The sequence below is a fragment of the Crinia signifera genome, chromosome 3, assembly GCF_055691185.1.
Source record: "Crinia signifera chromosome 3, ASM5569118v1, whole genome shotgun sequence".
In the NCBI taxonomy this organism is placed as follows: Eukaryota; Metazoa; Chordata; class Amphibia; order Anura; family Myobatrachidae; genus Crinia; species Crinia signifera.
Genome location: NC_139219.1, coordinates 199,517,325 through 199,532,878, shown reverse-complemented (window position 1 = coordinate 199,532,878; position 15,554 = coordinate 199,517,325). Strand labels below are relative to the sequence as shown.

General features: G+C 38.9%; 1 protein-coding gene across 6 annotated transcripts in view; it reads left to right on the top strand.

Annotated features, from left to right (window-relative positions):
• FAM135A (family with sequence similarity 135 member A) overlaps positions 1-9,302 on the top strand; it is a 120,555-nt gene extending 111,253 nt beyond the window's left edge. For all 6 annotated transcript variants that reach the window (XM_083177257.1, XM_083177255.1, XM_083177258.1 and 3 more), the window contains 3 exons: positions 952-1,062; positions 4,250-4,363; positions 5,061-9,302. In XM_083177257.1, coding sequence (XP_083033383.1) covers positions 952-1,062; positions 4,250-4,363; positions 5,061-5,266 — 431 coding nt within the window. In that variant the 3' untranslated portion in view covers positions 5,267-9,302. The remainder of the gene's footprint in view (positions 1-951; positions 1,063-4,249; positions 4,364-5,060) is intronic.
• The last annotated feature ends 6,252 nt before the right edge of the window (positions 9,303-15,554 follow it).

Genomic DNA, 15,554 nt, shown 5'->3' with positions numbered 1-15,554 from the left:
TATCAGAGCAAGGTACCAGGCCCCAAAGCTTGCGAACTATGCGAGAGAACACGCTACACTAATTGGGGGTCCATGTGCTCAAATGTCTACATTGACACTAAAAATCAAAAAAATGAAAACCTCATGCCCACCTTTTTTGCATAGGGACCTTTTTATTTTTAACGCGTCAACCTCTTTTCTATAATGACCTAGTACATTTTAGCCTTTTGTTTAGGTCAACTTAGTGCATATCAACCTGTTGGTGTCGACCTATTGACTGTTGACCTACACACTGTTGAACATTTGTATCTTTAGCCTCATTTAAATCCGTTACGATGAGGCTGTATGTATCATGCAGTATAGTCCTGGGGCACAGGACATTCTCTTTTATTTAATCTGTCAACTCTAAATTACAGTGGTTCTCAAACTCGGTCCTCAACCCCCCCACCACACACACACACACACACACACACTTCACGTTTTCCATGTCACCCGGCAGGTGCACACATTACTCACTGACACATTTTAAAATATCACAGGTGGAGCTAATGACATCACGTGTAATTCTCTGAGGAGACCTGCAAAACAGGCACTGTGCGGGTTCCTGAGGGCCGACTTTGAAAAGCTGTGCTATATTCTATATTGCGTCTGGTAGCACACTGGCTGCTAGGTGTTAGTCAGCCACCACCACATTAATATGGTTATAGCCGGCACTTCTCCTGCTGGCATGTCCTCAGTGTCAGGCAGCTGTGGTTCCAATAGTGATGTGCCAGGTGTCTTGCGCTGCATGGCATATTGAAGCTAGATGCATGAGGCTACATCTGAAAGAACAGAATTATTTAGGAGTTTAATTCAACCTCATTTATTTACCTACAGCAGCATTTACTTTACTATAGCCTTAACTATAGTAATAATAAATATAATATTTATTTCTGTGAATGGTTTGTAATTCCATGTTCTCTTTTGTCCCAGGTCTGTGGTTTATGCAGAAGTGGAAAAAATCAGGTTCCCTTTTACAATTGACTTGCCGAGATCACTCTGATCCACGCCAAACCTTCCTGTATAAGCTCAGCAAGAAGCCAGGTATGTATGTTTATACGGAAGGCAAACCTATGATTGATAAAATGTACTAAATGTGTGTGTTGGTGGGGCTACTGGCAATCGGTAACATAGCTTAATTTACTAATGCTATGCACATTTGAATGTAAATGCTTATTTGCTGCATTGTATTACTTTTATATAATAATTTTATGTAAGCCCATCATTCTGTAATGCACTACATTTCCAGATCTTACTTTCATTCTTTAGAGCGATCGTTGTGAAATAAGACAATTAAGCATTTTTCCACAATACACTGTGGAATGAGAGGAAAGTTAAACCATTAAGTAATAACTTAAATTATTCAATTATGTTATGAGCTAAATAACTGCTGGATAGTAACATTTGTCAATGCTAAATGCTTATTGAGTCACCTCAATTTCCCTAAGTAATTGTGCTGGACCTTCAAAATTAAGTGCCGGCGATGCCAGCGGTCAGAAGACAGACCATGGCATCTGGATGTGCAGTATTGCTGACACCCAGGTTATAAATATTTTAAACATACCTCCCTAATTCTAGCCCCTCCCTTCATTCAGCCTTAAGGGCCCCATACATCAGCAATTAATTGTGACAGTTTTCAGATCTGGAGATAATTGCCACAATTAATTTTAGATGTGTGGGCTCCCCCTTTTGGCAATCCCAATCAAAATCGCCAATCGATTGCTTAATCAGGTTTTTAAACATTTTTAATAATCTGGTATTATCTGCAGATCTTTTTTATATGTGTGGGCATTCCCAATTCGTCGTCTTCATGTATTTACATTATGAACAGCTGAAATGACAATCGATTGGGCAATTTCCAGATATGAAGATGCAATCTTTAGATGGAAAAATCTGCAGATCACTGAAATAAATCTGTAATGTGTGGGCAAAGTCAGATAGATTGTAAAATCCATTTATCTGGCCAAAAAATCCCTGTATCTAGAAATCCATAAATTGTGATTGCTGATGTATGGGGCCCATTAACTCCCTCACATCCTATCTTTAAACCGCACTCCCTTACTACACACACACACACACACACTCACTCACTAAAGGGGTGTACACACGGTGCGATTCCTTTTGTATTCAATCTTATTCAATTGGAATCGGATTGGAGCGAATCACACGGCGCGGCGCACACATTTGAATTAGACTATATTGTACAGATCTGTACTATATAGTCTTGCCTGCATCCTTTGTTTTTCTGTTCGATTTAGTTGCCGTGGGGCCGCGCATTGGGATCTAATTGACTGCATTCGGTTTCTGTTAGATTTGGAATTATATTCGGTACTTATGTAATATCTGGACTCCCGTTTTTCTTATGAGACCGCGTCCCCTCGCGGGGCTCGCTGCGCTCACCACGCTTCGGGCACGGTGGCTCGCTGCGCTCACCACACTATATAAAATCAACTCCATGCGTAGTTGGATAGTAGGGGTATGAAAACATGGGGTGCATTTAACATGGGAGTCCAGATAATACATAAGTACCTTATATTCTTATATAAGCAAATTCAAATATAAAAATAGACTACATCGAACAGTTTATACACCCTATATCCGTTACTCCATAATCTAAGGATGCGCATACTGCCCACTTCCAATTCAGGTGCCATTCTTCTCGTCAGCAGTCTGAATGCTGACTGCATCCCAGTGATTTACCCTAGCAAAACTGTGTGGGTTTATTGGTGACATTAATTCCATTGCAATAAAAAGGAGTCTGTTCTTTCTAAAAAGTGTTGAGTTTGTTAATACAATATAATAACCCATAAGAATAATGCTTATTTAAAAAAAAAAAAATAGTTTAACAATTACAATTTAGTAAAACTATAAGAACAACAATCGGGCGCAATAACACTACTTGTGCTCCACTAATTAATCCTTATAACAATTTGTGTTGGTTTCTATGTAGAAATTTTTTTATGGCTGCTCCCAAAGGCAATTCTGGAGATTGCCACTTAAAAATGGAGGGTTTAATTGGGAGTTATCAAACAATTAGCTTTATGTATAGGAATATACTATAATATAATTAACTTAAAAGAGAGCGCCACACATCTGAATTGTAATTTCAAAAAATACATATAAAAATTTATTATATAGAAAAGAAGAACAACAATAAAATTACATAAAAAATCATAATACACAATATCTCAATAAAAAATGATCCTCAGTAGGATGCAATAAAGGCAAGAGCCAATAGTAACATTTGTTAATATTCTGGTACAACCCAACTCTGGATGATATTTCTGCACAAATGTGAATTATTTGATATGCATGCAAAGTCAATTGATATCGGCCCTTTATACTCCAAAGGGTTATGTTGATTTAGGATGGTTTTTAGTTGAAGGGTATATACAACCAACACAATAAAGTGTTCCTTGTTTTGTAAAAGGGGCTTGCAGGAGATATTTTGCACCAGTGGAAGTAATGGGAACAGTACCTCTTATTGTGTTGAGAGCAGTTTGTGTGATCTCTGCCGCGGACCTCTGTGTGGGTTCGCTTCTACCCGCCTGGCTCCAGCTGTTGGCAGCGAGCCTTTGATATTTGTAGCACGGTGGGGAGCAACCTCACTGACCTGTGTTGTTTATGCAGGTTCTCCGTGTCCAGTTTCCCAAGTGAGCAGATTTCTACGACCGGCTGTGTGCCGCTTGTAAGGAGGAGGTGCTTTCGTTCCTCTGGCGTGCAATCTCCCGGGGTATGAGGGAATCTCTGCAGATAATGGTTGGGTTGATAAATGTCCAGATATCGGATCCTTGACGCGTTTCTCCGCAAATTACAAACGGCGGTTTCTTCAGAGGATTACAATTTAATGCTAAATGCAATTAATGTTCTTTCTTTAGTGGTTATCAACAGTCAGATGTGTTCAAAGAAATACAAAATAGTGCCACAAACATATATTGGTCTTTCAGCATCTCCCTGTCTGCCTTTTTCTGTACTGTACTTTGAACTCCTTGACACATTTATTGTTATGTTTGCGGAAACATCTGACAAAAAGAGCACCATGCGGATGGTGGGGATGTTTACAAAACAACCCCCAAGAGTTCCCGTCTGTCTAGTAGGTCTTGAGAGAGATATCAAATTTATTGTTTAATACAATTAGTATCTTTTAAGGAAAATAGAAAAAACTTGAAATCAATTAGAAAGTAGTTTGCTTTTAAATTTTAATTGTTGTCCCATTTTGAATGTTGTACAGGTCTGGAGCACTTCAGAAATGTGATTCTGGTCAGTTCTTTACAGGATCGATATGTCCCGTATCACTCGGCTCGCATTGAAATGTGCAAAACTGCTCTTAAGGACAAACAGTCAGGTATGGAAATTGTAAAATGTGGAATTCCAGTAATTGAATACCCCCCTAAATGTATTTTGGGATTCCAAATTGGTAATAGGACAGGGAAACTGTTTAATTTCTATGTGGAGGCAGCTTATGTACCTTATTCATCTTTAGCTTCATATCCGATCATCAAGTGGTTGTCTTGCATGAATTTGTAACAGGCAAATTTGATTGAATGGTAAATAAGCCTCCCATATCTGACCCACTATAATTTAGTTGAAAGCCGTTTTCCTTGATATACTGCTGGTTGTGTTTCATTGTTATATTGCTATAGCAATATTCTATTGTAATATGTATTGGAGTACTTGTATGTCCTTTTTTCACTACCTTCTGTTCACCTTTTTTTCATGTATCTGTTTATTGATATTTTCTCAATAAAAATGATCCTATATACTAAAAGGCTAATGCTGCTCCTCACCTCTATGGGGGGAAATAATGTGTTTTGTACGTAAGCGCCCAATGGATTAATTCAAGTGTTGCTCCGTATGAACATACACAACCTTGACATAATGCTTATGATGTTAGTCATTTTCACAGACCGGTAACTACTTGATTTAAAAATAAAAAAATAAAAACCATGGTTGCAAAAAAATAAAAAAATATTGCATTTTATAGCAACTTCTTCTATGGGAATGTTTTATTTTTACAAATAACCTGCTCTTGTCTTTTGCAGGGCCGGTATATGCGGAGATGATCCAAAACATTCTTTTACCTGTTCTGCAGAACAAAGACTGTAATCTAGTGCGATATGACATCATTCATGCATTACCCAACACAGCAAATTCTCTTATTGGACGAGCAGCCCACATTGCGGTTCTCGACTCTGAAGTATTTTTGGAAAAATTCTTTCTGGTTGCTGGCCTTAGATATTTCCAGTAGGAGGAGGACACTGCCAGACAATTTATGTAATACCTCATTAACAATAAATCTCAAAGTATGTGGTATTAAAGTGTTAGCTGCCATTGTATTTTGAGCTATATTTATATTTTATTGTGATTTTCAGTTTTATTTTTTTTACTTTGGGGTTTTCCTTTTATGGACGAAAATACATTTGTGATTATAAATGGAGTGTAGATTTGTTAATTTATATTTATGAAATAAGTACCACCTCCTTAAATGTGTCAGGAAAATTAAATTTATCATAAAAGATTATAAAACACTTGTAAAGCCCCATGGCTTTATATTGTCTATCTATACGATTTTTGCAGTCATCTGCACCATTCAGCTGGTGGAATTTGTCAGTTTACTTAGAATATTCAACTTTACAACTTGTATGATCTGACACAAGGTGGCTGGCATGATTTGTGAGGTCAGCTGGCCTGACCATGTAATAAGTCGCAATGTGTTACTTCACTTCCACGTCCTGTCACCTGTATGCTAGATTTCATGGCCATAGTCTTACATCATTTTTTTCTTTCTCTTTGTTTTAAATATTCTCTTTTTACAATTTAAAAACATTTTTGTTACTTTGGTTATCAGTAAATTTGATCTAGACCAGTTTGATGGTCATTCGCCAGTCTGACAGTGTGGGACTGTCCTTCTTGTACCAAAGTTAGCTACATTCTTGTATGTAAATAGGCCTAAGGCTTTATTGCTTGCCAAATACCCTACCACCACACCATTGGCGCTGTAATGATAGTGATGCCTGCACAATAATAGCATTAATGTTACTGCAGCACAAGTGTTTATGGAGAAATGAAGAAGTTGGTAAACGTATTTATCAGTGGATTTCAGAATGGGGTTATTGCTTCAGCAGTTACTAGGCAAATGTACCACTTCCATTCATGTTTATACGAGAAATCCAGTTATGCTACAGAATATCCCACAAAGCAAAACTAGACCCAAAAAATGGCATTTGTTTCCTCATTAGACTATACACATTTTATGCGGTCTAATTTGCTGCCTGATTATTTTAGTCCTTTCCTTGATTCCAATACGCATCTCTCCTGCGCTGCCTTACCCTCTCTCTCTCTATTTCTATACATATTGCGCTGAAATCTAGGAATGTGCTGCAGTAATGGCCAGGAAGCAGGAGAGAGACTTGCAGTTATGTGTCTGCTAATGGAAATAAAGGTCAGCAAAGCTCGAGGCACCATGGATCTGGAAAACTAAAATAGGTTTTTATTATAGGCTTGTCTGCAGCTTTCAAAGCTGATTTCCTGCTATTATTCTAATGAATGCCTGGACCTTTTGGCAACCAGTCTGCTCAATGTGCACAGCTACAATAACATCCACTGCGATCATTGCTGGCCTGGGTTCAGTGCAGTTCCTGTCCTTAGTAACGTGAGTCCAGCTGAGTTTATATAAAGGTAATGTGTGATCCTTTCCGTTCCCTCTGAGAGGTGAGCAATAGGAGCTCACCAGTCAGGTGTATAAGGAGTGTGGCCACACTGTCATTCCCAGTAACTGAATATATATTAAGCCTATTGGTCACTGATGCACTGTATATGGGAATTATTTCTTAAATAATAATACATTGCCTAAGGGTGCATACACACTGTACAATTTTTTTGACCAATTTGGTTGAAAGACGTTTCCATTGAACCCAGTGTCCTGGACTAAAGATGTTGATGAAAGATATTGACGACAGACGAAAGAAGAAAGATCTAGCTACAGTTTATAGGTTCTTTTTGAAAGATATTCAAATTGAGCTGCAAGCACAGTTGACTAACAATCTTGATGAACAACTGGCTGGTATGCGCATCATCATTCATCGTTTGTTTGTTAACAATATCTTTTGTCAACATCTTTCGTCCAGGACACTGGGTTCAATGGAAATGTCTTTCAACCAAATTGGTCAAAAAAATTGTACAGTGTGTATGCACCTTAAGAGAGTGAGGTTGATTTCTTGTGGTTTCCATCTCTGTAGTGGTAGTGTAAGATGTGGTGTAGCAGTTACAGCATCTCTCCGGTGTTCACACTTTTTGCATAGAATGATAAATACCTTATAAGGTCTGTTTCCTGTCCTCTGCTATCACATAATATCCTACAGGTAAGGCATCTCTTGTGACGTTGCATTCATTGTTTGGTACCTTCCCAAGCTTGTGCTGAATAAATGAAGACGTTAGACAGGGGCACAGATTTTGGTTGCTAGTTTAGATGTAAAGGCTATCCATGAGAGATCATGTAGTGCTGTAGAACTGGTTTCCCTACAGACCACTCTGTCTTGTTTCTATCTCTTTACCCAAACCAACACATCAGAGCGATATACACTTACTGCAGTAGGTTTTCTTGGTACATTCTGTCAAAATATCTCACATGTCTAGGCTATCCGTATTGATGGTGAAGTATTGCTATATACTGTACAGTAATACATTTCTGGATGACTAATACAAAAAAAGTTTTGTTTTTAAACTCTTTCACAATGTTGGATGCAAATAAAATGTAAGCATATTTTTAATCTATAATACGATTTTATAGACCTCAAACTGGAAAAATGTTGCTGCTAATCTGTCAGTGATCTGTCATTCAGCAAACTGAAATGGTTACTGTCCTATCCTTGTTTTGTTAGAATTTCTCTTATGTTTCACCCTGTGGAATTTTGGTTGTGCTATGTCCACAAGTGTACTTGATGCCTTTTACAGGAAGAAAGGAGCTACTGTTCTTTATGAGCTGTACCAATGTGTATTAGACTGCAGCCTATCAATTTCCTATAAACTAGTGAATTTATAGGCTGATTGTTCAGCCCAGACAGTGACTGACTTCAGTGTATCTAGAGGACACATACACTTTAAAATACTGGAACTTCAGAACATAGGTGATGGGTGGGTGTTGTTTTTTTGTTGTTTTTTTAATTGCTGCCTTGTCAACTATCAGCAGCACTAGAATGCTTATAGCACATGTAGTCTTCAAAACATCATGCATTACTGCTATTCTCTTCAAAGGTTGTAAAAAAAAAAAGCGTTTGTATTGATACTTAATGCATTGTAAATACTCAGACTGTGCAAAAGAACAATAATAACCTGTTTGGTGATTTGGATAAAATTGTCTTTTTCATATTGAAGAATGTTAAAGGTCTGTAGACTCACTATTGGTGCTTAATAGCGTTTAAGAACAATATTTTCATGCTAATGTTTTGGGGGTTAATGCACTGAGGATGGGAGCTGTGCACTTACGAATTGTAATTATTGGACTCTTTGTTTATAAATGTGTAAAATCCATGCATGTTTGTAAGTATTGTTCTGTTCCTGCATTTGGTTTTAATGGAAGCATACTTTTTCTCATTAAACAAGAAAACAGGTGGTGTTTTTTGCGCCAAAACATGGTAATATTGTTTTTGATCCCACGCATTAGGAGATAGAAAACACTCAGCCATTAAAGAGTTTATGTTTTTACAGGTTCGAATGTGTGCCTGTTTTTTTTTTTTTTCACTGAAAATCAAAGCATTATGTGCTCAATACATGAGAATGGAGAATACCCTTATGCCTCCCAATGTACAGGCTGACTAATGGTTTAGCCCACAGGTGAGATAACAATGCAAAAATGCAATATGTTTATCGGAGAACACCATGTAATAAATTACAATTGGCAGAAATATTTCCCTCAGCTTTTTTAGCCAAAGATCTCTTAAAAAAAAAAAAAAGTAACTCTCTACATTGACTAGTGAAATAATTTCATATTTTTTGTTTCTTTAATCAAATTTACATTTTGGATTGTGTTACTTAAAAAGTAAAAGAAAAAAACACTCTATACTTGTCATGTGGGAGCAGTGGGTATATTGCCATTGTATTTTCCTGTTTTACATCGTTTTATAATTATTTAAATACAGTTATGTTTTCTAACATGTTGGAGATGATTTTTGAGTTTAGAGTTTTAACCCTTTTTATTGTTTACTGTGATTCAACAAAAGTGAAATTATTAGTTTTAACTTCCTATTAGACATTGAATTATCCCAATAAATATGTCACTCTTTGTACCCATGGTTGCATTGTTTCATTACGATTATTGGTTTCCTAAACACGTTTGGCTTTGCTATTGGTAAATATTACAGTGAATATTATTCTACATTTTACTACAATAGTTCTAATTAAACAGTGAATGCTAGAGCCTTCCCGCTAGGTGGTGTGTTTCTATACATAGATTAGAAATTGTAGGACAGTTGTTTGTGTTCTAATGAGATTCGTCCTACCAACTGTTTAATAACTACTTAACAGCCCCTATAAAATGAAATCAAGGTAGCCTATACAGGTCAAAAAGCCGATGGATTCACCCATGCAATGCTTTGCCATATCAGTATGTCCCCAATACACAGTCGGTAATACTTTACAGTATGCAATACTTCACTAGATAACTAATCTGGTCTATCATTTAATATTGTGTATACAGGGAACAAGGGGATGGGTCAGTTGGGATACTTAAACTGGACTGTATTAATAGAAATAACATACAATTTACTGTACATTAAAAAAAAACCCTAGACCATATTCTGTACGAAAATAAGCAAACATACCTTTTATACGCCAAATGGCATGATCGTGATAAATATATAAATATATGGTAACAGTAAATGTCTTTTCTCAAAGTTGTTTAAAAGACATTGGGGGGTATTCAATTAGCTGCGGTATTCTACTGCAGCTAATAGTTTTATCCTGGGCTATTCAATGATCACTTATCAAATATACTATGCTTCAGTTGGGATCTGGATGCGTTAGTGGCCAAAAAATCAAATTTTTTTCCTGAAAGAAAGGGCTTAAATTGGATAGCCAATGACCACCTATCAAAGACCACCCCCCCCCCCCCCTTTTTTTTTTTTCTTGCGAAAAATGATAAGGGCTAATTTAATACGCCCACAGTATCCAATTTGAAAGTACAATTCACTTGGTTATAAAACGGGTCCAAAAGCTATATAGCTTGCAAACAAATTCTTCATAAGATACATGGTGTTTTAGATGTCACAGTTGGTATTATTGTCTTAGTATCAAGCAAGCTCACATGACCAAATAGTGTCTTTAAAATACAAATAATTGAATAATCCAAAACATATTCTTGAATACAGTACATTGTGCATTTAAATAGGACTAACTGGTGTAGTTCAATAAATTAAAAATCTCAAAGCTGGTGGTGAACACAGAATGAATGAAGTACCCAATGTAGAGGTGGTATCGATGTATTGTCCTTCTTTTGACCAAACAAACAGCCAGTAGTTGAAAGCTACCACTTACTCCTAGCCAGCACAGCCGTGGGCCTGAGTTCAGCAGCGGCTCCTTACTCTACACCATGGGTCTTCAAACGGCGGCCCTCCAGATGTTGTGAAACTACAAATCCCAGCATGCCTTGCCACAGTTTTAACACTCCCTTATAGCAAAACTGTGGCAATGCATGCTGGGATTTGTAGTTTCACAACATCTGGAGGGCCGCAGTTTGAAGACCCATTCTCTACACCTACTAACACCACATTCTCTTGCTGATAAAGCTCACCATCAGACAGGAAGCGGCAGTGTACAGCAGAAACTGTGTCTCCTCTCACTCAATAGTGGTTCTAGCCCCAGGTCCTAAAGAGTCAGCAACATATTTCATCTACCTATCTGGACTTTTTCAAGATGGGCGATGGGTCAGTTAGGGTACTGCATGAAACACTTAAGTTGTATATAATTGTGTTCTTTACCTATTTTACAATCTTTCATATATTGGCCGTATTACTATTTATTGCTGCATTATTTTATTACAGCATAAAATGCTATAATAAAATCCATATTAACAGAACAAATGGCAAAATCATTGTAGGATTCACATTTTAACCTAATAGAGCACAGCCATCTGTGTGAGCAGCGTCTTCCACAAGGGATGCCTGGTTTATCTTTACAAGATATAGTATACAGTATGTGAATGTTTCTGTTCTTTTATTTTTTATGTGTTTATTGTAATTAAACTGATTTGATAGGCTTTTTTCTGGTTCCTCAATATTACCAGAACATAGAAAATACCAAGATTTTAATTTGTAAAGCATTTTAATTCTTTGAACTAGCCATGTAAAGTTGTACATTATAAGCTATATAGCAGATTATGCTAAAACTTATCACTTTGGAACCCAGCCTTCTATTGCCCTTAATTCAAAATGCATTAAGTTGTGTAAACACAGGCGATCTAACGGCCCTCCTATCGATTCAATATTGGGTGCCGGCATCGGCTGGCAGGGAAGTATGGTGCGGCAGGGGGAGCAGGGGCCATGCTGCATTGAGTATCATGTCCCTTGCTCCAACATAGTAAAAAAAAGACCGTGCTGCACAGTCCATTTCTACTTTTGATTCGGGTGCTGTAAATTTTTATTGTATCGAGTGCTGCAATCCACGGTGTGATTTGCCGTAACTTGTTACCGTCAAAATCAATAGTGCAAATCACACCGTGTGCACACATCAATACATTTAGTAGGTTTACATTGTGCCAGGTTGAGTACTTTTCCACAATATTATTGCAGCACAGGGGTGTCACTAAGGTCATTGATAACCGGTGCACTGACAAAAATGTGTGGACAAGTTATAAGCCGTAAAAGAGTGAGGGCCTGATTCAGTGTTGTACACAATGCTGATGGTTTGCATATAACCCACATAGTAAGAGATTTACCAGATTAGTACAGCACATGTGCAGATTTTGAAATTACGTCATCGTTCGAATTTCCTCCAAGTCACAGCATGTACAGTATTTGGGAACTGTTTTGAAGGTGTCTTAAGGCCAAATTTCTAGGCCAGAGCAGAGCAGCTTCACCGTCCATTCTGAGTAAGCAGACTTTCTTAAAAGTATTTATTTATTAACAGTTTCTTATATAGCACAGCATATTCTGTTGAGCTTTGCAATATGAGACTATGATACAACAAACTGGATATTTACAGACAGTCAAAGGTATGAGGGCCCTGCTTGCTCTATACAGCTTAAAATCTATAGGATGGGTGATGACTGCAGCCATCTTGACCAATGGTGATCCAATAGGTGCACTGATATGTATTGCCAGTAGAAGGCATTTTTTTTCTTAAGACGTCTCAAGTGGCACTCGCATATTTTCACATTGCTGCTACATCCAAAGACACAGTAGTGATAGAAATAATGTCCAAATTTGAATAAAGCCCTGTGTCTCTCAAGAAATTACCATTTTTATTATCTTTTTGAATACTCCATCTTTCCACCTCCTCTGTATCTTCTTCCCACTGGTGTGGTTTGTGTGTAGACGCATTTGTTTTACCACTTGTTTTGTTGCTTTGTGTTCAGGCACACTTCAATCCTCTACCAGGGAATAAATTGTCTCTGGAACATAATAGAGATGCAATAAAGAAGTTCAATAAACAAGATATGATTTCATGCACAATTGCATAGGAAACATCATTATTGCAATATTGGAACTGTCACAAGCCATATTCAAGAACTTGCTAGTTTGTCAGCTTGTCTCATCATTGCAGGGTCCCACAGGTTGCTCTAACACTCTGCACTACTAATACACAGCTTCTGCCTTTTCTCTCGGCAAGTATACATCAGACTTTTCACCAGCTTCTGAGAAGGATTCTATGTACTTAAATGTAAAATGATCCGAGAAATGTGCAGTTTATTGCAAAACTTGTACGTTTAGAACTCAGTCAATGTAATAGGGTGCGAGTACATGCAAACTCGCATGTTTCTCAATTCCACAACTCGCAATGTACAAACTCACATCTTCTACATGCTGTACAATTGAAATATATATATATATATATATATATATATATGTACACAATGAATGTGTGGCGCCACCTGTGTGTCCTCAACCAAAACAGGGTATAGTAGGCAATGGGCGGTATTCAATGAGGCTGATTCGCCAGGTTTTTATGGCGATTTTGTGCTGTAAGGTGAATTTCTGACTAAAACGGTGAATCACCCTATTCAATGACCAGATGGCGAATACATTTCAAGGTTTTTTTTCGCCATGATTCACCGAGTAGCAATCGCTATCTTTTTATGGTGAAGTGGAAGGTGAACTTTTAAAATAAAGTGTGTTGTTTTTTACAATTGGTGTCAAAAAATCTGGAATTTTATTCTGAGGAGGGGCATGCTATTTTTATTCATGTGCTATAAGCACATGAATATATATTTAATTAAAAAAAATATAATTTTTTTTTTTTTTTTTACACAGACCAGCCAGCAGGGGGCCGGAGCCGAGCCGCTCATTACATATTCATATATTCACTTCACCCGATCATTACATATGCATGATCGGGTGTAGTGAATATACCCGGTCCCCTGCTGGCACCCCCGGGGGGCAGCCTGTGCTGCCTGGCACCCGGGGAGCCCACTTCCCCCCCCACAAACGTTCTGGGGCAGGCAGGGAGACTTCCATCTCCCTGCCTGCCACCGTCCTCAGGCTCCCTGCGGCGTCCGCCGCAGGAGCTCAAATTCACCGGTCAGGGGCAGCGAGCCCCTGACTCGTTGAATACCAGAGCCGGCGAGCAGTGGCGAATGTGCAGCGAATCCTAAACAGGATTCGCTGCACGTCGCCAGTATTCACATTGAATACTGCCCAATATCCCCCTTCGAATTAAGAGGTGTCAGCCAATCTTCAAAGCAAAAGTAATGGTAAGTTACTTAGAGAGAAAGTATGTGTTCAATGGATAAAGATGCGGCGACCACTGCTCATTTAGAAAATATATATAATAGTGCTAGCCTGCACTTTTGAAAAATAAGTAAGTCACTGGTGATATATGTGGACCTGGAATCACGATACGTACCAAAATTGACTAAGGATAAAAAATTGTCAACGTATGTATGTAAAAAATAAAATACATGTATTTGAACAAAGCGGAAAACATTTAAAAACAGACAAATAGTTAAGAAAATTCCTATCCTAAAAAAATTATTTTTTTTTTTTTTTTCAAAAATAGAGTATAAATAAATTCAAGGTGCATAGAAATAAAGTTGCTTAACTTTTTTGATGAGGCAGGAGGGTTGTAATGTACCAACGCGTTTCGTCCTTCTGACTTTATCAAGGGATATATATATATATATATTTAAAAAAAAAACAATAAACACAAATAACTAATTTTAAGGCAGAGCTGCCTTTGTCCCTCAATGCCCTTTTAGGTACACCTCCCCAAGTGTGTGCACTGCAAATCATCAGTTATGCAGTTTGGCAACTCACGGAGGTGGACTGGCTTCCTAACAGCCCTTTGCGAGACTAGCTCCCTTTGCATGCTTATGAAGGCTGTGTTTGCTCCCAGATGGCCTGTGGTGTGGGGGTGCCTGTTGCTGGGTCGGGATATGGTCGAATTGTCGACACCACTTAGGTTGACAGTCATAAGGTCGACACCGTTGGGTCAGGTGGCAAGGTCGACATGGGACAAGTAACTCCCCTCAGCATCCACTCCCTCTGTCACTTACCCCTGCACTTCAGGCAGATGGTGCATTTTCGGGCGGCTGTCTGATCCTGGAAATCACAGCATGTGGGCCAGCAGCTGATTCTTCTGATACACACGGGTGAGAGGTGGGGGGCAGCGGGAAGACAGCAATGGATTTCTTAAGGTGCTCTACAAAGCCCGGGGGCATGTTTGTTGAGAGGGCGAAAGTCTCTAACCACCACACGCTGGCACTGTGTATGGACGGCAACGGAGGAGGTGCTTCCTCACCCTGCCCCGCCTCCAGCGGCTGCAAGTTCAGTGTCTGTCCCTGTGGCAGCGCAGTGCCTCTTCATTCACATACACCGCCGCAGACACCACATACACCGCCGGCACTCCCCGCAGCCACCGCGGTATCTGTGCATGATAGTTGCGCCACTGGCTGGGCATCTTCTCACTTGTCCGGCGCCCTCGCAGACCCCGCTCCCGCAGTATTTCTGCCACTGAGTGGAGTGTGACAGACTCACTGATTGTCTGTCACACTAACTTGTCCAGCACCCGGCCCCGCTCCCCCAAGCAGCAGCAGCAGGGGCTGCCTTACAGTATCTCCGCCACTGCCTCCAAGAAAGGATTATCTCAAGACACAATTATGGGAAATGGTACAGACAATATATGCACTGGCTTGTCATCTAAACTAAGCAATCAGGGGAGAAGGGCCCTAATCAGGAAGTTGATCAATAACCCAGTGTTCGCTTTGATTGGAGCCACAGCATTCTTTTGTGGAGAGAGGAGAACCTTCCAGAAGGACAACCATCTCTGCAGAAATCCAACAATCAAGCCTGTATGTTAGAGTGGCCAGATGGAAGCCACTCCTTCGT